General features: G+C 43.6%; 1 protein-coding gene across 2 annotated transcripts in view; it reads left to right on the top strand.

The window, feature by feature from the left end:
• Positions 1 to 23,694, top strand: part of DDR2 (discoidin domain receptor tyrosine kinase 2) — a 169,114-nt gene extending 145,420 nt beyond the window's left edge. For both annotated transcript variants that reach the window (XM_030206964.1, XM_030206965.1), the window contains exons 14-17: positions 167 to 361; positions 5,307 to 5,541; positions 11,392 to 11,541; positions 19,890 to 23,694. In XM_030206964.1, the coding sequence (XP_030062824.1) occupies positions 167 to 361; positions 5,307 to 5,541; positions 11,392 to 11,541; positions 19,890 to 20,027 (718 nt within the window). In that variant the 3' untranslated portion in view covers positions 20,028 to 23,694. The remainder of the gene's footprint in view (positions 1 to 166; positions 362 to 5,306; positions 5,542 to 11,391; positions 11,542 to 19,889) is intronic.
• Positions 23,695 to 25,210: the final 1,516 nt, after the last annotated feature.

Genomic DNA, 25,210 nt, shown 5'->3' with positions numbered 1-25,210 from the left:
TCCATAGATTGGTTATTTTCAATGGAAACACAGGCCTGTTTCTGTATGAATAATACAAAGGTCATGTTATAGTTCTAATACAATGGCTAGCAGCACAGGATCCCAACAGCACAGAGTCTGCATAAAATGAAAATCAGTTTTCCTTTTTCTTTCTTTCATCTTTTAGGAATGACTTTCTAAAGGAGATTAAAATCATGTCTCGATTGAATGACCCAAATATCATCCGGCTACTAGCAGTCTGCATCACAGATGATCCTCTTTGTATGATCACAGAGTATATGGAGAATGGGGACCTTAACCAATTCCTATCTCGCCATGCAGCAGAAGAGGTGATGCAGGCTAGTTACGTTCCTACCATCAGGTATGTAGCTAGAGCTTCTCCTGGCATGGGTAATTGAAAGGGATCTGGAAAACGGGACAGATCTTTGGAGAACTGAAAGGCGATGTCCTTCTCAAAGCTTTAAGTGAATGCCATTAAAACATTGGCTTACCAATTAGTCTGTACTGTGGACCTAATACATGTTGATCTTAAAATGGATCTCTAGTATGTGTTGGCCTGGAGGTAATATGGACTGATGAGAGCAAATGGTGATGTTAATTGTAAAAGTCCAAAGAGAATCCACATACGTGGAGAACTCAGTAGGTCCCACGGAGAAATACAAAAAGGGAAGTGGTAGTGAAAACCAGGCTATCCAAAGACAGGACTGCAGGAGTGGTGAAATGAAGCAAGGTTTATTGAAAAAAACAAACTGACTCGACACAACGTTGTGTTTCGGCCAGATAGCCTATATCAGGAGTCTACAAATTAAAAACATATATATAAGAACATCCAAAACAATATAAACATATATATCCAAAATGATAATAAAATTCAAACATAGACAAAAACAGATACTTTATGAGAATGTGAAAAACTACAATTTGAATTGTTTAATATATTAAATTGCAACACAAAATTCTGAGTATCTGATGGATAAAGCTTCAACTAGAAAAATGAATGTAATGCTACAGAATTGTGTATTTGTGTGATCCATAGGATGACAAATACATCTATATAATCTGTCTCTTTAAGGTCAGATTCTTTGTTTTTATATGTACTATTCAGCACATCATCATCAGACTTCAAGCCTGCTTGTCTCTCAATATTTCAACCCAAACTTATCTTCTAATAATGTCCCAAACCATAGATGTCTTTAGGGCCTATATAGATAACATTTTGTTTTACAAATTCAACCCTCCCCCCCCCCCCCCCCCCCCCATTTACCACCACCACATAAACAAACATGAAAGTAGATTTTAGAAATAATGTAGAAACTGGAATTAACACATCCAGGCTGGGACATCTCAAATTCCGGTAATATTTTAGAAAAGGATCTTCTGAAGTAGAGGCTTCCCTAAAATACATTCAGGAATGGATTTGTATGTGGTGGCAGCACTCATATTGCAATTGTTAACATCTAAATGTTTTATTTATTTATTTTTTACATTTGTATCCCACACTTTCCCACATATTTGTAGGCTCAATGTGGCTTACATAGTACTGGAGAGGCATTTGCCGGCTCTGGTGAGAACAAATACAAAGTGATGTTGTGGTAGGATAAAGTTCTTGTGGCACAGCCACAATTAGGGAATCATACAACAGAAAAGTTGAGTTAATGTCCATTACGTATTTTAGTTTTGTTGTGTCGCAGAGATCAGGCATTTAGGTTGGATCGGCAGGGTGTGCCTTTTTGAATAGGTTAGTTTTTAGTGATTTCCGGAAGTTTAGGTGGTTGTGCGTCGTTTTCAAGGCTTTTGGTAATGTGTTCCACAGTTCTGTGCTTATGTAGGAAAAACTGGATGCGTAAGTTGATTTGTATTTGAAGCCTTTGCAGCTTGGGCAGTGCAGATTTAGATATGTTCGTGTTGATTCTGATGTGTTTCTAGTTGGTAAGTCGATCAAGTCTGTCATGTATCCAGGGGCTTCACCGTAGATAATTTTGTGAACCAGAGTGCAGATTTTGAAGGCAATGCGTTCTTTGATTGGGAGCCAGTGTAGTTTTTCGCGGAGGGGTTTTGCGCTTTCATATCGCGTTTTTCCAAATATAAGCCTAGCTGCCGTGTTCTGAGCGGTCTGAAGCTTCTTTAAGGTCTGTTCCTTGCATCCCGCATAAATCCCGCATGTTGGTAGTTCAAAACATACAGGGGTAAGTATGTATTGTAGAAAAGCATTAGTATACTTATTAGATGTTTCATTGGTATTGTGCTGACATTGTATTATATCTACGTTATTGAATATTCTTTCGTGCTCTCTATTATGACATTGTTTGTATTATACTGACATTTATCATATTTCTGTTAAATGGTCATTATGCAGTGCTATTAAGTGTGTATATTTTTGATACGGTTTCATGTTAGTCCTATTATTATATTTAAATTTGTTTCCAAGTTTACTTCATTTATTATATTTATGTATATATTTGGTCATTTTACTATTGTTATGCTGTTTAACATAAACTGTACCTGCTGTCCACTGCCTTAGGTGAATCCCTTCATAAAGGCGGTTAATAAATTCCAATAAATAAATAAACACATAAATAGCCAATACTTAGATGTGCATGTCGTGACATTTTAGAAATCTGCATGTCATATTTTCCCAATTAGGTACTCGGGGGCCCTTTACTAAGACGCATAGGCGCATATGCGCGTCAAATTAGAACTACTACTCAGCTACCTCATGCCCCAGGTGGTAATTCTAATTTTGATGCACGTCCAAAACGCGCGGCAGAAAATAATTTCTATTTTCTACCGTGTGGTGCTAACCAGGCGGTAATCAGCAGTGTACACGCACTGACGATTACCGCCTGCTTAATTCGTGAGATCTTACCGCAAAGTCAATGGGTGGTGGTAAGGTCTCAGGCCCAAAATGGATGTGGTCTGATTTTTATTTTGCCGCATGTCCATTTTTTGCAAAAAAAAATGCCTTTTTTGTAGGCGCACTGAAAAATGGACCTGTGCGCGTCCAATACATGCGCCTACAGCAGCCAGTGGCGTACCAAGGGGGGGGCGGTGGGGGCGGTTCACCCCGGGTGCACGCCGCTGGGGGGTGCTGCGGTGCGAGCCTACTCTGAGATCGCTGATTTCGCGCGTTCGCTGCAGCTCCCTCTGCTCTGGAACAGGTTACTTCCTGTTCCGGGTCAGAGGGAGCTGCAGCGAACGCGCGAAGTCAGGGAACTCTGAGCAGGCACGTGCTGCGGCACCCCCCCCCCCCCAGCGGCGTGCACCCGGGGGGGGGGTCCGCGCTGCATTGTTGGGGGGGTGCTGCACCCGGGGGGGGGGGCGCCGCCCCGGGTGTCCGCCCCCCTAGGAACGCCACTGACAGCAACGCAGGCTATTTTTTGGCACACCTTACTAAAAGGTCCCCTCTGTCCACAATCATTTAGCACTTGATTTGGGGCTGGGGGATTAAGGGGATGACCTCCCCTGATACTTCCTGGAGAGAGCTGCCCAAAATGAGCATCTTTATAAATCCTAGATGTCCATGGTAGCAGGGTATAAATCTCAGTGTTGATTCCAATAAAAAAAAATCTCAAGATCATAAGCGTGCAATCCCCTTCTGAAATCGAGAATATATGTGTGTATTATGCCTCTGCCTAGTCCTGGCCAAAACAAAAACACACCCCAGAGCACAACCTCTTCCCATATGCACATATTGTAGATATGCACAAGTAAATCCCAGCCTTCTAAAATCAGCTTTTCTGCATTTTTTGAACATAGAAGTATATATTCTAGTAGTTACACGTGCAAACTGCAAATAGGGCTTTTAAAGTAACTGCTATAGGATCTAAGTATTGTTGGCCAGGAACAAATTAGCTGTCACCAGAGAGAGGCTGCATGTGAGGTGTTACAGGGGCATGGTTCAAGTTTAGCTGCTTCCAGCTATTCTTTTTGGAGAGATTTCGTCATGCAAGAGGGCTTTCTAAATGTTAACCATGTACCTTTATTTGATTAACTTCAACCGTGTGTATTCAGTGACACTTTGGTGCCATTGAATATCTAGACAGAATTAGCTAGAGAAAGATACCTGGTTAATTTTGCCAGTTGCTAGGGTGCTGAATATTGACTTGAACCAAATATAAGGCAGATTTAAAAATGCTTGATGGTATTACAGTGCGCTTTGATCTCTCACAGATTTCAAAACCACTAAAATGGTCTGTTTCCCTGCAGAAAATGTAATATATATATATATATATATATATATATTAAAGATGGCAGATAAAAAATGTGAGCCTGGGGTTACTAGACACTACTGTCAGTGGCATAAATTTGAATGAAATTGGATGAAAGGTTCAAAAGTAATAATTGGAAGAGAGGGGATGGAGTCATAGACTCCCATAATCTTATAAAGCCAGTTTGCCAATAGACGACTAGGCTAATCTATGCTTGATTATTCTTTTGAAACAGTGGGTCAATTTTCATTTAAGGATCAACTTACAGCCCACAAGTGATGATATAAGGGTTAGAAATAGACCTTTCCTAATATTCTCTGGGACAGTTTTGCCCCCAAAATATTGTTTTCACTGTAATTGCTCCATAAACTAAGCTCGGCATACAAACACTGCAAGCTGCCCAAAGTGGGGGGGCACAGTTTGGCCCAGCTCCCTGCCCCAACCCCACATACCTTGGCTGGTGGGGGTCCCCAACCCCTGCCAGCTGAAGCCTTTCTCCAGCGCTGTTCTCTGCGCATGCTCAGTTTCACTAAAACCAAGCATGCACACGATGTGAGAGGAAGCAGGGCAGGCAATGCACAGAGAACAGCATTGGAGAAAAGACAAACCAAGGGCTCTGGATCCAATTTGAGGCGGCCCAGGTCTCCCATAGCTACGCCACTGGTATGCACTGTTAATAACATGAGAAACACGTCAAAATTTAGAGGGTTTTCCCTGTTCTGGGAATCACTGTTCTCTCTAAGCTGAGTGGGAGTTCTCCACCTACTGTCCTCCCATGGGGAGTTGTGTTTCACAATCACATTTTAAATAGTGAAGGATAGGCAAGCTCTGCAGGACTCCAGGAAACCTGCCTGTCCCTAGCAAGTGAAAGCACAGTATTGAAGCATCACCCCCCCCCCCCCCCCCCCGGTAGCAATGCAGGTGGAGGACTCCCACTCAGCTTAGAGGGAACAGTATCTGGGATAAAAGTGAGATGGGAAATGTTTGGTTCAAACAGATGCAGATCTCTACTAGCTGTTGTCCTCTTTGTTAGAATTGTATGCTGCCCGCTCTCTGTTACCATCCCAGGATTTGCCTTTCTGTTTCTTGTCTCCTCAGGTTTACAGAGTTGAAATACATTGCCATTCAGATCGCCTCTGGTATGAAGTATCTGTCTTCACTCAATTTTGTGCACCGGGACCTGGCCACACGCAACTGCCTGGTGGGAAAAAATTACACTATCAAAATAGCCGATTTTGGGATGAGCAGGAACCTGTATAGTGGGGATTATTACCGGATCCAGGGCCGTGCAGTGCTACCTATTCGTTGGATGTCCTGGGAGAGCATCTTACTAGTGAGTTCAACAGCTCAGTGTTAGTAAATGTTAGAGGCAGATGGTCCAAGTTTCTGGGAATTACTGGGATACCCTGAACTGTCTCTCTGCTGAGTCTTCTGATCTGTGATGTTGCAGGAACTGCTTTTTGGCTAAAGTTCTAGGTTACCATGGCATTCAAATGTGAGCGTGCTAGATATACTCTTATTGATAAAATTTCCTTCCACCTCTTTGACATTCTTTCTCTCAAAGCCTTCCCATGGTGAGACGGAGAAGAAAGGTATTGAGAAAGAGACTACTGGGAACAGTGGTTGAGAATTGATAGAGACTGCTAGGGTTAGTGGGGTTGGAAGAGAGAGAAAAAGAGACAGATTGCAGAGTACTGGATGGGGGATGAGATTAGGATCACCCATGATTATCCTATCCGAGGCAATATTTCTCACAGCCCCCATCATTTCCTCATCTTTTTCACATCTGTCTCTATGCCTGTAAGTCCCTCTCTCTTATCTAAGGGGTTCTTTTTACTAAGGCACGCTGTCGTTTTTAGTGCGCGCCTAAATGTTAAAGACGCTGATGTATTCCTATGGGCGTCTTTAGCATTTAGCGCGCATCTATTTTTAATGCATGCTAAAAATGCCAGTGCGCCTAAGTAAATGACCCCCTGAGCCTCTTCCCCTCATCTTGTTCTCATCAGTGCAGTTACAAAATCACACTTAGGCAGAGATTTGCCATTTATGCATAAACGTACACACGTACACATATGTGATGGTATTCTAATCACATACATGTGAATGTACCACACAACTTCTGGTGTTCATATTACAGAATTTCTCTATTAAAGACTCGTCTCTGACTTGATTTTCTGACTCAGCATCTTTTTTTTTTCCTCATTCTCTGTCCTTGTCTTTCTTCTTTTTTTTTTTCTCTATTTTACTCTGTCTTTCTTTCTTTCTTTAGCAGTAAATAAAGTAATATCTTTTTGTCCTTCTTTTTCTTCTTCCCTTCTGCTATTTCCTTCTTTCCCCCGTTCCTATTCTTTCTCTCTACTCTCCATTCACCATCCCTTCAACTCTTTTCCCTATGTTATCAGTTTGGTTTATTTCCATCCTGCAATCCAGGGTTATAAATGCCATACTGGGTCAGTCCAAAAATGCAGCATACGCCAACTACTGGGAATGCCCCCCCCCCCACCCCGTGGTAGAAAATGATTTTCTACAGCGGGATTCAGCACACTCCAAACTGAATTACCACTGGGTGCATGTGCTAGCCTAGCAATAGTTCCAATCTGGCGGCTCGCCACTCACACATTTGCTCTCCTGCACCTTAGCTGGTTAAGCTTATAGTGGCCACCACCCCCCCCTTCAATGCTGGTTATTGGAAGGAAACAGCCCAGTATTGAACGTCTGGGCTTCACTCAGACTGCAGAAGTTAGCTTACCTGCTTCCCGCGTACTGAATATTGGCTCTAATGAACTCAGTGAGTTCTAAGGTGATTCTGCAGAATTGGCAATGTCCACATTTAAAGTGACCAATACTTTATTGATTATTTAATTGTTTCGAAATATCCACAAATGGACGATATAACTGTTCCTTTAGATTTTTCCCCCAACTGTATACTACTCGAAGTTGTTTATTTCCATATAATTCCTGCAACCAGATGACTTTGTCGAGTAATTGAAAACACAGGTAATTTTCTTGTCATCTTATGGTAATGCGCGATGTGGAAACAAAAGGAAATTGCAATCTGTGTATAGCGTTCTCTTATAAGTTTTTTTTAAACAATTCAGCAGGGATACCCTTGAGCGCATACTTTCTTTCTTAAATCTCTGGTTTTTCTCCTGTGCTCATCATTAGTGCAGCAGAGCCGACAATAACACAAGAATTGTGAGAACGGTAAACTGGTCTTCAGATGAACTGGGTGACAGTGTTTCTATCAGTGTCCTTATGATATACTGTAGCTGAAAACCTTTTTTCAAACTGTTTGATTTATATTCTGTTGGGTTAAATTTCATCTGCCATTTAGGTGCCCAGTCCCTTAGTCATGCAAATTCCTTTCCCAGTTCCTTATAATTAGCTCATTATCAAACAACATTGAATTATTGTGGTCGTCCCATGTGTTTCTCATCTTCCAGATCATTTGTAATTATGGGACAGAGTCACAAAAATTTCTTAATTGTACTGTACTGCACATTCAGGGGCCCTTTTACTAAAGGGTTGATGAATGGCAACAGGCTTGCTGTGTGCCAATCCAATCCACAGGAGCCCAATGATAGTTCCCACCCCCAGCATGTGCCATTTCCGGCACTACAAAATATTTTCTATTTTTGTAGCGCCTGTGCTTACCTGGCAGTAATTGGGTGACGCTGCGCATTCCCCGGTTACCGTTGGGTTAGCATAGGAGCCCTTACCACCACCTCAATGGGTGGTGGCAAATGCTTCCCCCAGAAATGGCCTTGCAGCAAGAGGTTCACTTACCGAATGGCCATTTCTTTTCCAGAAAAAAAAAGACAGCCTTTTACCAGCTGTGGTAAAGGGGGCCTCGGCGTGCATCAGAAACATGCGCTGATACTAACACAAGCCCCCTTTTACCACAGCTTAGTAAAAGACCCCTTAGTTTGTTAGTGCAGTTTAAATTTGTAGCGTATGCTCACTAGGTGAAGAATTAACACATGTAACCATTATCAAAAATTTGCTTGTGAGCCCTTACTGACACCTGTTTTGTAGGTAGTAAAGGCTCATGCACTTATCCCATACTAATCAGTGAGTGGTAATGTTGCTGAGCTAACTGATTCGCACTGTCATGCCCTTCTCCCCTACCCTGACACAAACCCTCAGAGAATAATTTTTAAAAATATTTAGCGTATGGTTTTCGTACGCACATTGGTCTTTTACCGCCAGACACCTTGGTGCATCCCACAGTAAGTGCTCTTAAGCTGTGGTTTGTGTGCACTGGCACTTACCACAGCTTAGTAAAAGGAGCTCTTAGTGTGTGCAGAAAAAGTCCTATTAAAATGAATGTGCAAAACAGACTGAACCCACCTCTTCCACCTCTCCCTAAAAAGAAGTCAGGAAAAGACCAAATGAACTGAGAATTCAGCCTCTGTACATCCCTACTAATGTGGTTTTTTAAAATTAAGGCATACACTGATTTACTGAGAATGTGATAATACAGGTGAAAGCTGTACAACATGATCAAGATGGAGGCATTTCCCTTGGTTTGTATAACGTAGGGATGGGAACCCAGATAATTATTGTTTTCATTTTGTTTTGTTTTCATTCAGTATAAATGTCGTTAAGAGCACACACTATTTGCACCTAACTTTAAGTAAGAGCGCTTATGCTAGCCAAGGCAGTTAGCTGCGTAACTGCAGGTTTTCTATAACCTGTGCGCACAACTGTCACACGTTCCCCAGAACCCGCCCATGCCCCTCCCATGATCACCCCACCCCCCCCAATGGATTTAGCATGTGCTAATGATTACTGCACACTAAATGCTAAGAAGCCCATAGGTATAAAATAGGCCTCTTAGCGCACCTTAGTAAAAGGACCCCTAAGTTACACGCACAGCTGTCCTTATTCTATAACTTGTATGTGTGACTTTGCACACTAGTTGCAAAGTTGGGCACACAACTTTATAGGTGATATGATAGAAGTCTACAAGATAATGAGCGGATTAGAGCGGACAGATGTGAAGCGTTTGTTTACACTTTCAAACAAAACCAGGGGACACAAGATGAAGCTAGAATACGGTAGATTTAAAACAAATAGGAGAAAGTTTTTCTTTACTCAGCGTGTAGTTAAACTCTGGAACTCGTTGCCGGAGAATGTAGTGACAGAATTTAAAGGGGGATTGGACAGATTCCTGAGGGAAAAGTCCAGTGAACGTTATTACAATTTTTTTTTTTGGGGGGGGGGGGGGGGGGGGGTTGCCGGGTTCTTGAAGCCTGGATTGGCCGCTGTCAGAGACAGGATGCTGGGCTTGATGGACCCTTGGTCTTTTCCCAATATGGCGGTACTTATGTAATTAGGGGGTAAATTAGTGTACACTCTTCCTTGAGAGGGAGCCCATTCATGACCCATCACACGTGTGTGCACTGTCGGGAAAGAGCACGTACTGTGTTCATTTAGGACTAGATTCTCTATATGGCATTTGAAAAATTAGCACTGAAGATATTTCCATCTAGGTGTATTCTGTAAATCGTGCGGTTTATAGAATACGCCTAGCAGCCATGCCTGCACCAAACTCTAGGCGTGTCCATTTACACCACATTTTGGCGCCTAAGTTAGGCTCGGAGTAGGTGTATTCTATAACTGTGCGCATAAATTTTTGGAATGCCCAAGGTCTGCCTGTTCCATTCCCATGGCAATGCCCCCTTCTTGGCAGCGTGCATTAGAATTTAACACACACCACTTTACAGAATATGCCTAGCAAGTTGTGCACATAAATTCTAATTAATGCCAATTAGTATTAATAATTGCTTGTTAGTGGCAGTTGTCGGCACTGATTGGCTTTTTGAGTAATTAAATTGTGCGTGCACATCCAGAATGACAGATTTGCATGCACAATTTCAGTCATACTATATAGAATCTGGGTGATAGAGCCCAGTCTTTAAGAAAAGAAAAGCACGCACTATCACCCAGACTCTATAAACGGCAACTAAAATTGTGCCTGCAACGTAATTGCTTAACGAGCCAATCAGCGCCAATAATTGGCTAACAACCAACTATTGGTGTTAATTGGCATTAATTAGGATTTAGACACAGATCATATTCATAATCTGTGTGTAAATCCTAACGTGCATGAATTTTTGGTGGGTCATTTCAGGGATGTTCCAAAATTTTACATATGTAAATGCAGAATTCAACCGAACTGTGCCTAATTTAGGCACCAACATTTACGCCTGCTTTTAGCAGACATAATTGCTGGCGCTTAAAGTTAGGTGCGGTTTATGCCCAAAGTGCTATTCCATAAAGGAGGTGTAACATTTATAGAATAGTGCTTAGCGCGTACATTTGTCAGTGCTGATTTTTAGATACCACTTACAGAATTTACCCTCTGTGTAAATATTATACACTATTACTAGCGAATGACATACATTTGACATTTTTGATGCTTATTGAAATTACCAAAATTTAAAAAAAATTCACATCTGTCAAACATCAGGTAATAAAACAATGCAGTTAAACAGTACCATTTCTGTCCACGATTAAGAGAAGAAAAAATGGGGGTGGGGGGCGGCAATATGGAGGAAATCAAATTAGAAATAAATATAACTTGCAAAGAAAATAGCAGCTACGCATGCAATTGATTACAGAAAACCCTAAAAGCCTAAGGTGCCATACCCATTTGTAATGGAAACTTATTATGCCAAAAAGCGGATGATTGTTAGGGTCAAAAAATACATATTGAACATTATCAAATCTAATGAAACATTTCACAGGAAATTCCCCCCACCCCCCCCCCCCCCCCCCCCCCCCCCCCCCCCCCCCCCAAAAAAAATATGCGATTTACATTTGAAACTATTTCCCATCCCTATTATGGAAGTATAAAATCTTGAGAGAGCCCAGAAAGGAGACTTTATTTACAGAAGCTGAGAAATACGAGTCCAGGAGGCTAAGGATTGAGGGCACTCCACAAGGAGAGAGCTAACTACTGTCGTCAGATTAATCCTCAGATGTGCTACTGAGTTGATAGTTAACTCACCATAGCTTGTAATTATTATATAGTCAACGTTATTTCCTGGCCAACAGAGAGTGCTATTACTAGAGACTGAAAACTTTTTCTGAGCCAATCAAATCCTATAAAACCTCACACATCTGCAAGTTACTAACCAGAATTTATCCCCACTCTGGGGTCTGCTTCTGCCCACAGGGAAAATTCACTACAGCCAGTGACGTTTGGGCCTATGGTGTGACACTGTGGGAGACCTTCACCTTGTGCAAGGAGCAGCCATATTGCCAGCTGTCTGATGAGCAAGTTATTGAGAATACTGGAGAGTTCTTCAGGGACCAGGGGCGACAGGTAGGTGGACAGGAGGCATGGAGGGGCAAGGACAGAAGGAGAAGGAAAACAGATATGAAAGAAGGGTAAAAGACAAGCAACGGGGAAGTAGAGATGGATTGACACAGATAAATATGTGCTCTGTTGAGCAGAAGCATGACAGGATTGAAAAATGGAATCGGAATATTGGGGAAGCTATGCAAGTATCGATGTCTGCTAATTACTTCTGGGTTTTTTTTCCTTTGACCTGGCAGTTTAAAACTGCTCCTTTGGGTTGCAAACTCAATTAGAACTGGTATTTACTAGGGTATGGAACCATTTGGAGGGGGGGTTCCCATTAAGTTCTACTCATTTTAATTTTCTCTTCCCCCTGTCTAGTAGAGTCACGGCAGTGGCAATCCTTAGGGGTCATTTACTAAGCCACGGTAGCGTTTTTAGCTTGCAGTAGAAATCAGCTGGCATTAAATGTCGAGACTGGGGTCAACATTTAAAAAGAAATATTCAGGTAAGAAACTTCTGCTGATAGGGCCAAACCTAGGGTTACCATATGTCCGGATTTACCCGGACAGGTCCTCTTTGAGGACATGTCCAGGCAACCGGGCAGGTTTTGCCAATCTGCCCATTTGTCCAGATTTCTGGACAAACGGGCAGGCTGGCAGGTGGGCTGTCCTATACTAGCCTCCCGGCCCTCCCCTTACTACTCTACTGCCCTGGTGGTCTAGTGACCTCTTCCCCCTTCGGGATTTTGTCTTATTAATGCGAGCGACGATTCTTCGCGCTCTGACCTGGCAGCGGGCGCTATTTTGAATTTACCATATGGCGCGACCTCCGCTGAGACGGAGAGTCCTGAGCCCGGGGGGAGGCCTCGGAGTGAGGCTGATATGGGTGCCCAGGGTGAGTTTTTCTCCCCTAATTTTGTCTTATTAATGCATAAAGCATACATGCTTAAAAGAGCTCTCCCACAAAGCCCGGCATGGGCCTTTTCTAATGCCCCCCGGTGGATTCTAGCCTGGGTATGCCCTCTGAGGCGTTATTTCCTGATAATTGGCAGAATATGAAGCGCAGAAGGGCTCATTCCCCTTCAGAGAGTGCTGCATCTCCTTCCCCCTCCCCCCCCCGTGGTCGGGCTGCGAGGATTCGGAGGACTCTGGCAGGCCTTCATGGTCTGAGGAGCCAGAGTCTGCTGCAGAAGTGACTCAGGATCTGGACGATCCCTCCGCGGTGAGGATTTTCCACCGTGATGAGCTGCCAGCACTTATTTCTGATGCCCTGCAGGCTCTCTCTATTGAGGACCCTGCCAGTGGCACAGCCTCCTCTGTGACTCCTAGGATGGCTAGTACCAAAAAGCCTGCTCGAGCCTTTCCTTTGCATGACGCCATCCAAGAGCTTATTTCGGCTCAATGGGCTGACCCCGAGGGACCTTTGAAAGTTTCCAGGGCTATGGGGCAATTATACCCTCTGAGTGAGGAGCATATGGCTCGTTTTGCTATACCTAAAGTGGATGCCCTAGTCACAGCTGTGACAAAGAGAACTACCCTCCCTGTTGAAGGAGGTGTTGCCCTGAAGGATATTCAAGACCGTAGACTGGAATCAGCACTTAAACAGTCATTTGAAATTGCAGGTCTCACTATTCGGGCGTCTGCATGCAGTTGTTATGCTGCTAGAGCCTGCCTGGCTTGGTTACAACAGGCAGTGGAACAGCCCGGTGATGGAGCGGAGCCCTTTTCAGATGTGGCTCCGCGGATGGAGTCGGCCTTGTCCTTTCTTGCTGACGCCCTTTATGATATTGTCAGAGCTTCGGCTAAACACATGGCAGTAGCAGTGGCGGCTCGCCGTCTTCTTTGGCTACAGCATTGGGCGGCGGACATGGCCTCCAAGCAAAGGTTGGTGAAGTTGCCCTTTCAAGGCCTTCTCCTGTTTGGTGAGGAGTTGGAGAAAATTGTGAAGGGCCTGGGTGAGGCTAAACCCCAGCGCTTGCCCGAAGATAGGCCTCGGCCTTCCTCTAAGGGTGCGGCGGTCCACTCCTCTTATAGACCTCGCTTCCGTGAAGCTCGAAGGTACCGCCCGGGGCGTTCTGCTGGGTTCACTTCTCGTGCCCGTTTTCAGCAGAGGAACTCCTTTCGCTCGGACAAACGTTCCACAGCCACTGGCTCAAGGCCTGGAGTTCAGGGGCGACCCTCTCAATGATAGTGCGCCGGCCCTCTCCTCGAGTCCTGTCATCGGAGGACGTCTTTCCCTCTTTGCCGAGGAGTGGGCCAACATTTCCTCAGATCAGTGGGTCTTGGACCTGATCAGAGACGGTTACAGAATAGAATTCGACACCCCTGTAAGAGACGTGTTTGTGGAGTCCCGATGCGGTTCTGCCGCCAAACGGACAGCGGTAGAGGAGACTTTACAAGGTCTGATTCAGATAGGGGCCGTGTCCCCGGTACCTCCCGCTGAACACGGCTGCGGCCGCTACTCATCTACTTTGTGGTGCTGCGAAAAGGAGGGTCTTTTCGCCCTATTCTGGACTTAAAAGAATTAAACAAGTCCCTGAGAGTGCGGCATTTTCACATGGAAACCCTGTGCTCCATCATTGCGGTGGTACAGCCAGGAGAGTTTCTCACGTCTCTGGACCTGAAAGAAGCTTACTTGCACATTCCAATTTGGCCCCCGCACCAGAAGTTTCTGAGGTTTGCGGTGATGGGAAAGCATTTCCAGTTCCAGGCCTTGCCTTTTGGCCTCGCCACAGCTCCCCGCACCTTTTCGAAGGTTATGGTGATAGTAGCTGCCTTTCTAAGGCGAGAGGGTATTCGGGTTCACCCGTACCTGGACGACTGGCTCATTCGAGCAAACTCTGCTGCAGAGAGTCAGCATGTAACAGCCAGAGTGGTCTCAGTACTTCAATCTCTGGGCTGGGTCATCAATTTGGCCAAAAGTCACCTGACCCCCTCGCAGTCATTCTAGGGGCCAGGTTCGACACAGCCTCGGGGTATGTGTACCTACCCGAGCAAAGGCGGTGCAAGTTTCAGAATCAGCTCCGTCTGCTCCTGAGGATGCCCCGCCCGCGAGCTTGGGGCATTGTCCAGCTGCTTGGATCGATGACGGCCACCATGGAACTGGTGCCCTGGGCGAGAGCGCACCTGAGACCTCTACAGTATGCTCTACTCCAAAGATGGTCTCCAGTATCTCAAGATTACCAATGCAGACTCTCTTGGCTCCCTGCAGCCCAACTCAGCATGGAGTGGTGGCTCTCAGACAGCATGCTGCGGTGAGGAATGCTGCTGGCGCTCCACGATTGGTGCCTAGTGGTGACAGATGCCAGTCTGAAAGGCTGGGGCGCACATTGCAAGGGGAAGCATGCCCAGGGTCTATGGACACCCGAGGAGTCGGAGTGGTCCATCAACCGCCTAGAGTTGAAAGCGGTGTTTCAGGCGCTTCTGGCCTTTCAAGTGACCCTGGAAGGATTGGCTGTCAGAGTGATGTCGGACAACATGACAGCAATGGCCTACATAAATCGACAAGGCGGCACTCAGTGCAGAGCTCTAGCCGCGCAGGCCGAACAAATTTGCCACTGGGCCGAGCTGCATCTACAGTTTCTGTCGGCAGCTCACATTGCAGGTCAGAGCAACGTGCAAGCCGATTATCTAAGCAGGCATCAGATTGATCCAGCGGAGTGGGAACTTGCAGACGAAGTGTTCCTGCAGATATGTGCCAAGTGGGGCAAGCCCGTGATGGATCTAATGGCGACAAGCTCCAATGCCAAAGTCCCGTGCTTCTTCAGCAGACGGACAGATCCTCGCGCGGCGGAGTTGGATGCCTTGGCTCAACCCTGGCCTCAGGGCCTACTGTATGTGTTCCCTCCGTGGCCCTTGATAGGGCGAGTGCTCCTGCGGATTCGGCTGCATCCAGGAGAAGTGGTTCTCGTCGCCCCGGATTGGCCCAGGAGGCCTTGGTATGCGGACCTCTGACAGATGCTCGTAGAGGATCCCCTTCAGTTACCTCTGGTTCCCAACCTGTTGTCACAGGGTCCGGTGACCATGGAGGATGCCGGCCGATTTGGTCTTATGGCCTGGCGATTGAGAGGGCGCAATTGAGAGGCAGAGGCTATTCCACTAAAGTAATTACCACTCTCCTGCAAGCCCGCAAGTGTTCCACCAGGATTTGGCACCAGTTTGAAGTCTGGTGTGCTTCCAGAGAGATCACACCCCTGCGGGCTCCTGTCTCGCCGATTCTGGACTTTTTGCAGGATGGTGTACTAAAAGGCTTGGCCTATAATTCCCTGCGGGTGCAAGTGGCAGCATTGGCCTCCCTGCGTGGCAAGGTTGAAGGCGTGTCTTTAGCTGCTCATCCAGATGTGACACAGTTTCTTAGAGGGGTGCTTCGGCTCCGTCCTCCCGTGCGTGCACCTTGTCCAGCGTGGAACCTGGGGCTAGTGCTGAAAGCCCTTCAGGGTGCTCCCTTTGAACCACTTCGGCGTGCTTCAGAGAAAGATTTGACACTGAAGGCCGTCTTTTTAGTGGCCATTACTTCGGCGAGACGGGTGTCAGAGCTCCAGGCGCTGTCCTGTAGAGACCCTTTTCTGCAGTTTTCGGAGTCCGGGGTCATAGTTCGGACCGTGCCTTCCTTCTTGCCTAAGGTGGTTTCAGCGTTTCACCTAAACCAACCTATTTTCTTGCCCTCCTTTGTAGAGGAGGAGTTTCCAGACTCTTTTGGGCAATTGCACCTGTTGGACGTGCGCAGGACTCTGCTGCAGTATCTGCGAGTTACTAACTCTATCAGGACCTCTGATCATCTGTTTGTTTTGCTATCAGGTCCTCGCAGAGGGTCTCCAGCGTCTAAAGCCACTATTGCCCGCTGGCTTAAAGAATCTATCTTTTCAGCGTATTTGCTTGCCGGCCGGCTTCCGCCTGATGCCTTTAAGGTGCATTCCACTAGAGGAATTTCCTCTTCTTGGGCTGAAACTGGAGCACTCTCTCTTCAAGAGATTTGTAGTGCAGCAACATGGGCTTTTAAGCTCTCTTTTGCCTGACATTACAGGCTGGATGTGGCTGCCAGGAGGGACGCACATTTTGAGCGCAAGTGCTGGCGCATGGTGTGGCTTGTTCCCACCCTATCTAGGGGTTGCTTTGATACATCCCATCTGTAATGGCTGCATCTGCTTGATGACAAGGAAGGGAAAATTAGGTTCTTACCGTGATAATTTTCTTTCCTTTAGTCATAGCAGATGCAGCCATGATCCCTCCCTGTCTGATGCTATCTGCTGTAAATCTATTTCAGGTTCTGTTTGTGTTTCCTGGAGATTCCGTCCTTGGGAGAAAGTCGGAAAACAGTCTTCAGGATTCTTGTTCAATTAAAGGAGGATGACTTAATTCCCTCCAGTTTCATGTTTTGGAGGATGAGTTTATTCCCTCCGGGAGGATGAGTTTATTCCCTCCAGTTATGTCTCAGTGGAGGATGAGTTTATGCCCTCCGGGAGGATGTTTCATTCCCTCCATTCTGAGTTAATGCCCTTTGTTGTAGGGCCATCATTCGCTGTGAGGAAAGCTTATGTTATTCCCATTGCAGTTTGCCATACTGCTTTGGAAGCTTCAAATACTGAAGAGAGGCAGTGGAGCAAGCTGGTATGAGGCACTGAAAAAAGTGTGCTCTCTATCTCCCTCTGCTGGTTGATGGACACAACCCATCCGTAATGGCTGCCTCTGCTATGACTAAAGGAAAGAAAATTATCACGGTAAGAACCTAATTTTCCCATCTCTCTTCAACTTTCGAGCTAGTTGATCATGATCTCATACTTTTGAACATTTAGCATCTCTGGGTATCATGGGACAAATGGTTTCACTCTTACATTTCTCAATGCACTTTTCAAATCTCTGTTAATACTACACTCTCTAGCACTTATCCTTCTGAATGTGGTGTCCTCCAGGGTTCAATTCTTACCCCTCTTTTGTTGAATCTTTTTGTTTCTCCTCTAAATACTCATTCAGACTTGCAGATGTAGGCCTTATTACTATGTCGATGACATTAAGTCAATGATGTACAGATTGCATACACTTTTAAGTCCGATTCTCCTGATATTTCACAGCTCAGTCTCTGTCTAGAGAAGGTTTCTTCATGTCTATCTGAGAAAAGACTGGCACTTAATGTCTCTAAATGTGAGGCAATTCATTTTCTCAATCTGTTTTGTGTGACCCCCTCCCCATCAGCTCCTTCATTACAGGACTCAGAGCAAGTTAGGATACTAGGTGTGACCTTTGACCATAAATTGACTTTCAAAACACATATAGAGATTCTTCAGTCACTGAACGAGGAAGGAAGTATATCAAAGTACTAGCGAAAAACACATTCTATATTCAACATCACTTATATAGCAAAAATTGGAAGGAAAATCCTCATAAAATGCAGGTTTTAAACTTTTGATAACTTGTCAGCGTCAATCAAAGACAAAAACCTTCCTTCATTTGTTTCATCCACTCTTTTTTATTATTTTTAATTTTTTTTTTAATTTCTTTATAATAAATGAATATTTAGCGTTTATTCAGTATAGAAGGAAAAATGAACTTTTGGTCAAAGAGCCAAAGTGATTTTCAAATGATAAGGTCTGGTCAAAATAAACACCCAAGATCTTCACTGTGGGGGAAAGTATATATTTGACTTGATCCATCAATATATGATCAACCATTAGGTCTGGGTTATTATCAAATAGTAGGAACTTGGTTTTATCAGTATTAAGCTTTAAACAGTATTGTAGCATCCAAGAACTAATCAAGGCAAGACATTTATTAACCAAATTAATAACCTGTGACAAAGAAAAGGGAACTGGAATAATGTCAGCAGCATAACTGTGAACAAAGAAACCTGCTCTTGATAATCTAAACCCAGGGAATGCAGAAAGATATTAAACACAGTGGGTGATAAATGGGAGCCCTGGGGGACACCACAGGGATTACTCTAGGCATCTGACAAAATTCCATTATTCTTAACCCTATAAGAACGAGACAGCAAAAAGCTGAACATTAAGTGTTGGCAATCACAATTGTAAACACTGGCCCCTGAACACTGGAGACCCATGGTGTACCACTGTGTTAATGCAAAAGGCTTTCTTGAGTACATAGCATGGTGCCATGGATTTAATGCTCTACAGACAGGTGGTGTTTAGAATCCAGTTGAAATTTTCTCCTAGACAAATTTACATTTAGTACTGTAGGCAACTGTAAAATCCAAACTCCAACTAAAGCTGCATACTGTACTGACAGCTGTTAAAATGTAATTATTGACTTATTCTAATGTTTTAGATTTCTCTAGAAAAAAAGTAGTTTGTCATTCAGGTGGGTCACATGGCCACGTGTGTCATCAAGTAGAACATGCTAGTTATTTCCAATAAAACTAGCAAGCTGATATTCAAAGGCAGCCAATGAAAAAGTAATAGCTCTGTCCGATCCCCACTCACTTCTGCTCCAGCAGCTACCTCTTCAAAAATAATTCTACTTGACCCCTAGCGTGAGACTACTGCTAGGGATTGAGCAGCACAATTTTTGAAGAGGCAGCCAATGGGGCAGGATCAATTTACAATTGCTCATTCTTCAATCATTGGACTTGGACTTGTTGGAGTGTGTCAGGGTTTGAGGGAGGGCTGAGGCCAGGGCTGGCCCTCAGAACAATTGCTTTAAGAGGTTCAGTTTCTATGCCCTTCATTGGGGAGTCAAAGGAGATCTTTTTGGTCCACTAGCCTTTGGGGTTCATAGTTCCCCCAGAGGAGGTGGCTCTGTGGAAGTGTCCACAGGGAAACCTGCCATTGTGTCACACTGTTAAGTGTGCCCTTTAGAACTTATGCTTCATAGATATCTGTGCATGTGCAAACAGATGCGTATGGATGGAAGACAGATGGATTAATCCTCAAAAATAAGTGTTTTCCTCTCTTTTGAGAAATGAGTCTAAAAAGAGGCTTCCCAACCAGAATGTTTTTCAAGTGTTGCTAATTATCACTTGTTTACCCTTTTTTTATTAGCTAACTTATAGCTAGGGAGTCCCAGTCCTGTAACTAGAGAGCCTGCTTGTTTTCAGAGAAAGCAGTTTCTTACCTGTACAGGTATTCTCTGAAGATAGCAGTTTCCTAGTCACAGAAATCCTTCATCTCTCCTAAGTTGTTTCTTTTCTTGCAATAAGCTTGGCTAGATAGGGAACAAAGACTGTCTGGGAAATTGCAGGAGTAAGAGAAGTCCCGTGTATGAACAGCAAAGACTTCTAGTCTTTACCAGAATGGTCTGGAAAGTTTGTTCTGCTCAGTGCCACATGTGGTCATGTGACTCACTCCTCTGAGTGGTGAACTGCTCTCTTTAAATAACACTTGTTACAGGTATACAACTTTGCTTTCCTTTCTTTTTAAGATTTACCTCCCACAACCTCCAAATTGCCCTGACTATATCTACAAGTTAATGCTGAGTTGCTGGAGACGAGAAGCTAAAGAACGCCTGTCTTTCCATGAGATCCACCTCCTCCTCCAGGAATCAAGTAAACGAAAGTGACATGCTGCTACGTCATCCCAACACTCCTCAACTGGACTCTACAGTGCCTTGCCATGAAGGCTCCCAATGTAAAGCAATTTCAGCTTTTTGGCACAGCTGGATTCTCTACCTGCACAACTACAACTAACTACACTAACTAGCTATAGTAAAAGATGATGTGGCTTAAACTGCTATGGAACTGGAGCCTTAAAGTTTTCCAAGGGACCAAATATTGGTATTTATGGACACAGACTTCATGTGCATATTTCAGAGGGCAAACTTATAAGCGTTTGAAGTGCAATAGAATTTCCAAACATTTTAATAGTGTATCTCAAAACTAAAGTGTGACTTATCTTCTCATGAAGCTCAGTAGCTTAATATTAAGAGACAATTAAAGCCGACATGAATTTATATTTCACCATGCAGCTGTGCCACAGGCTGGTCTCCTACAAAAATATGCATCATGTTAGCATAACAAAAAATCACTTAATTAAAAGCATTTTCTTCTCTGACATTTAACAGCAGAACTGACCAAAACGTTTGCTGTCAAGGTAAAATCCAATATGGCTGCAGCGTTTTCTTCCACAATCTATCCTTTTAAACAGTATAACATGATTTTCAAAGCACCAGTCAGAGAGCTGGACTAGACCAACATCTGTCATACAACCTCTTTGTTAAGCCTATCAAAAACTGGCTGCAGCATGAAAATCTAAAACTGTCCCCTAAAATGTAAATGTCATTAATTATTACCACCCTTCAGGTGGATCAATAACTCGCCAATAAATATCTGAAATCTGATGATTTTCCTGTTCCCAATGCTGCACTAATGAAGCTTCAAAGATGACGTTGGTGTTACAGTCCTTGCAAAAGTGCTAAGCTTGACTATAAGTTAAACCTACTACTACTACTACTAATAGCATTTATATAGCGCTAAGTTTAGAACATCACTGTGAAGACTCAGAACTCATGAACCAAAATCTTCTTTAGTGCAAAATCAAACAAAAGATATGACTTACAGTCTTGAAGTGTTGAACAAGAGTTTCTGCCCAGCAGACTGGCGAGTCTGTTCTCAACTAGCTCACTCTGTAGGCAAAGAGGGGCCAGGAGATCTCAGCATCAAGCTGAGAGTGTAGATGGTATAAATACTTTTAAACTGGTGAAAATTTGATGACGCTACTAAGGTTTTGAAAGGCTCATGCAGTAAGATACAGTGTTAGATACAGTTCATAGAGAAGCATGCTGCAGACAGATTCCCTCTGCTCAAAGGAGAAAGAAGAAGGGGGACTAACTACCCAGCAAGCCTAGAGAGCCACGCTAGCCAATAAGAAGAGTCCCATAAGACCCATAGATCAGGGATGTGTGCTCAGGAAGAGCCTATCATAGAGAACTACAGAATGATAAAGATTTGTAGTCCTATCCTGTTTAAAGACAAAGGGACTGAACCTGGCTATAAGCAATGTCCAATATATACATATAAACAACAAGCAACCTGCCTTCATGCAAATGGGGGCAGAACAGTTGGTCTATCTGACAGGTGCTTTGAAAATCATGTGATATTATTTAAAAGGATGGATTGTGGAAGAAAATACTGTGACCCTTTCGGATAGAACTACGAGATCAAACCTTTTGGTCAGTTCTGCTGTTGAATGTCGGTGAAGAAAAAATGTTTTAAGTAAGTAATTTTTTGTTATGCTAGCATGATATATATATTTTTTTGTAGGAGACCAGCCTATGATACAACCTCATGGTGAAACATGGGTTCATGCTGGCATTAATTGTCTGTTAATATTAAGCAACTGATTTCCGTGAGAAGATTTGTCATACTTTAATTTTGAGATATACTATTAAATGTCCAGAAAATGTATTGCATTTTTTAATGACGAATATGAGTTTACCCAGATGCTAAGATACTGCATTTGGGCTGAACATTTGATTGCTCTGACAGATCCATTATAAAAATTTGAAAACTTGATTGAACAGGGAGGAATTTACTGTGTTTTATAAAGGCAACATAGGCCTCTATGTGCTTTTATAAATTATGCACCCAGGAGCACACGCATTCACATCTACTCTTAAGATGGTGTAAATTTGTGAATATACTCTTTGCATGATATCACATATTTTATAACATTTGTGCCCTCACTTTATCCAAACAACACCTCTAGTGATACCTACACACAGTTAACATAAATTAAGGGCACTCTTTCCCTTTTTATGCATACATGCACATCACTGTATAATGGGGAACTTCTTTCCCCATGTAAATCAGGCTTCACATGTGGAAAAAACTGTATAAAATGACTCTCTCAGCATAGGCTAATCAACATGGCCTTCAGCAAACCAAAGACAAAGTGTATGTGTACAGAACAGAATGTATGGGACTGAGAAGGACTATAAGGTTTAGCACAGTGCTATCGGTGTCTGTTAGGCAATCTGAGGGAGTATTTAGATCAGAGCTTCCCAAACTGTGGGTTGAAACCTCAAATGAAGTCACAAAACCCACATCTGGAGTCGCAACTGGGTGGGACCTCATCGACCCTACCACTGGGGTGGGGTGGTTGCTGGCAGCACTTGCAAGTTTTCTGTAGCCGCATAAATAGGATCACAGCCACAGAAAGATTATTAAACACTGATTTACATGATCACAAAGAGACTGCACTTCAGAGCACTATCATTTACACTACAAGGTACTGTGGACCACTGTACCCTTAACCCACCTATTCACTCACACTACAAGACAATCTAGATCATTACATCTCATGCATGCATTGCGGAAGGTATGCTCCTTTCATTCTGGGTGGAACTTTTTGCTTAAAATCTTTTTTCCTTTGTCCACTCTTCTGTTTCTTTATGTTATATACATACCTACATAGGTCCCTCACCTCCTGTGGAGTATTATGTTCACCTCTGGAAGCTACATCTCCAAAAGGATATAGACAGATTGAAGACAGCCCATATTAGATTTACCAAAATGGTAAAGGGTTGGCATCAAGAATCTGGGGGATGAAACTTGAAGGTCTATCTATGTAAACCCTAGAGATACAATAGAACCGTTCAGACAACTAAAATATATTAGTTGAAATAGAACCCCCCTTTTTCACTGAAAAGGAAGTTCTAGAGCAAGGGATCATAATCTGAAGTTCTGAGGGGTAGATTGAACAGCAACATCAGGAAATATATTTTTCACTGTGCTATGATTTTACTCACTTAAGGGAAACATCCAATGGATCCACCAGACTAAGAGGGTAAGCATAAAGGATATTTAGCTGCAGAAAATTGAAGACATGATAGAAGAATGAAGTAGCATCATATATTTAAAGTACCCTGTTTGGCTGCCAAAATGAATGGTAGGTGAATCATGAAACATAGGCCATTACACAGCCAAACTATTATTGGAGTAGTTTAGATTTTTAAAGAGCTTTTGGTTAAACATAGGAAGGGAGAAGTGTCAACTAAATGCGGTCTTTTGAGAGGTTATCTGTTCAAAATGTTAGAGTACATATGAGGAAAGTGACAAAAACTTTTGTGAGCAGAGAGAAATTACAAGCTGTTATGCCATATGACTGATGGCACGGGTAGGAATAATTAGCAGACTGGGTAGACCAGTTGGTCTTTTTCTGTCATTGTCTAGTGTTACTATATTACCTCTTCACAGAGCTTTTTTTTTGGGGGGGGGAGGGGTACTGAGTACCAGCACTTTTTTCATTGTCTGCTAAAATTGACCCTTGGTCTCCAAGTTTTAATGAAAGAGCTCAGGCTCTACACACCAATTCTGCCTTGTCATGAATTCTGTAACTGGTTGCAGGGGGCCTGGCTATTGTGGGGTGGGTCCCTCAGTGGTCACCCCACCCCTGAAGGGTAGCCTGGCATTTGAGTACCAGCACCTTTTTCACTGTAAAAAAAAAAACACACTGCCTCTTCGTGTCTGTATGTAGTCACGCCATTCAGGGGTGTTACAATACTGAAAGGACAATTTTCCATACCATGTCTAGGCAGGATTTGCAACTTTTCAAGGTATTTTATAAAAGGCTCACCAAACAGAGTCCTTTGTATAATATGCATAAGGATGCTAGAGATACACTTGTAGATACTGGCACAGTCAGGGGGAACAGACATTTTAGTTGCAACTCAACTGTATTGTTTCAAGTTGAATGTTTCAAGTTCCTAATTTGAGAGTTGGGCTCCTAAATTGGACTCTTTGAAAATTTACTTAGGTTGAATACCTAGATTTATGCTTCTAGTTTCATTAGGCTCCTAAATGTAGAAATCTAAAAATTGGGTAGCAGCAGGGGTGGCTATAAGGTTGGGGGGGGGGGGGGAGTGGGAGGGAAGAGAGAGACAGATGATGTATTCTCATAAGAGACAGAAAGTGTCTCTTCTTTATTTCAAACCTAGCATGTAGCAGAGCAAGGAGAAGAACAATACAGTGGCAGGAATGAAGGAATGTGCTCCTACCACCATGTCTTTGATTAAGGGACAGGAAGAAGCAAGGAGTTTATGGTGGGGTCTGGGAAAAGGGGGCTGGTGCTGGGAGAAAGGAGAGGAAGACAGACACTGTTGGGGGGAAGGGAGAAATAAAGGCATATACAACAGAAGACACTAGGGAAAAGGTAAATAAGTATGGGGGAAAGGAAGGGCAGTTCATACTTAGGAAGGGGGGAGAGGAAAGACTGCAGAGACTCAGACTTAGAATCTAAGGGTGAGAGACTAGAAGAAGAAAGACTTAAGATCAACTGGGTATTGAGAATATAAGTGGACCTCAAGGCTTAAATGAGATTACATAAGAATAGCCATACTGGGTCAGACCAGTGGTTCATCTAGCCCAGTATCCTGTTTCCAACAGTGGCCAAGTCAGGTCACAAGTACCTGGCAGAAACCCAAATTGTGATCGAGACTCAAGATTGGGTAGGATAAAGGAATGGAAACTTTGGGATTAGGTGATGAAAGAGTTTGGATAAGAAATCCAGTAGGAATTAGAAGGACAATAGAGACTAGGCAATTACGTAAATGCTATGAAAAGGACGTGAGACTCAATACAGAAAAATGGAGAGTAAAGGAAGTTTGAAGGACCTAGAGGGGTTGACAGGCAGTTGAAAGAGACAGGGTGCTATAGAGAAGGTGAGAGAGAAAAGAAGAAGAAAGGGCTTTGAGGAGGTGAGGGAGGGTAGAAATAGAAGTAAAAGGGGGAATGGGATGCTGGATGG

Source organism: Microcaecilia unicolor, chromosome 6 (assembly GCF_901765095.1).
Source record: "Microcaecilia unicolor chromosome 6, aMicUni1.1, whole genome shotgun sequence".
NCBI classification, from domain to species: domain Eukaryota; kingdom Metazoa; phylum Chordata; class Amphibia; order Gymnophiona; family Siphonopidae; genus Microcaecilia; species Microcaecilia unicolor.
This window is presented reverse-complemented; position numbering and strand designations above follow the sequence as displayed.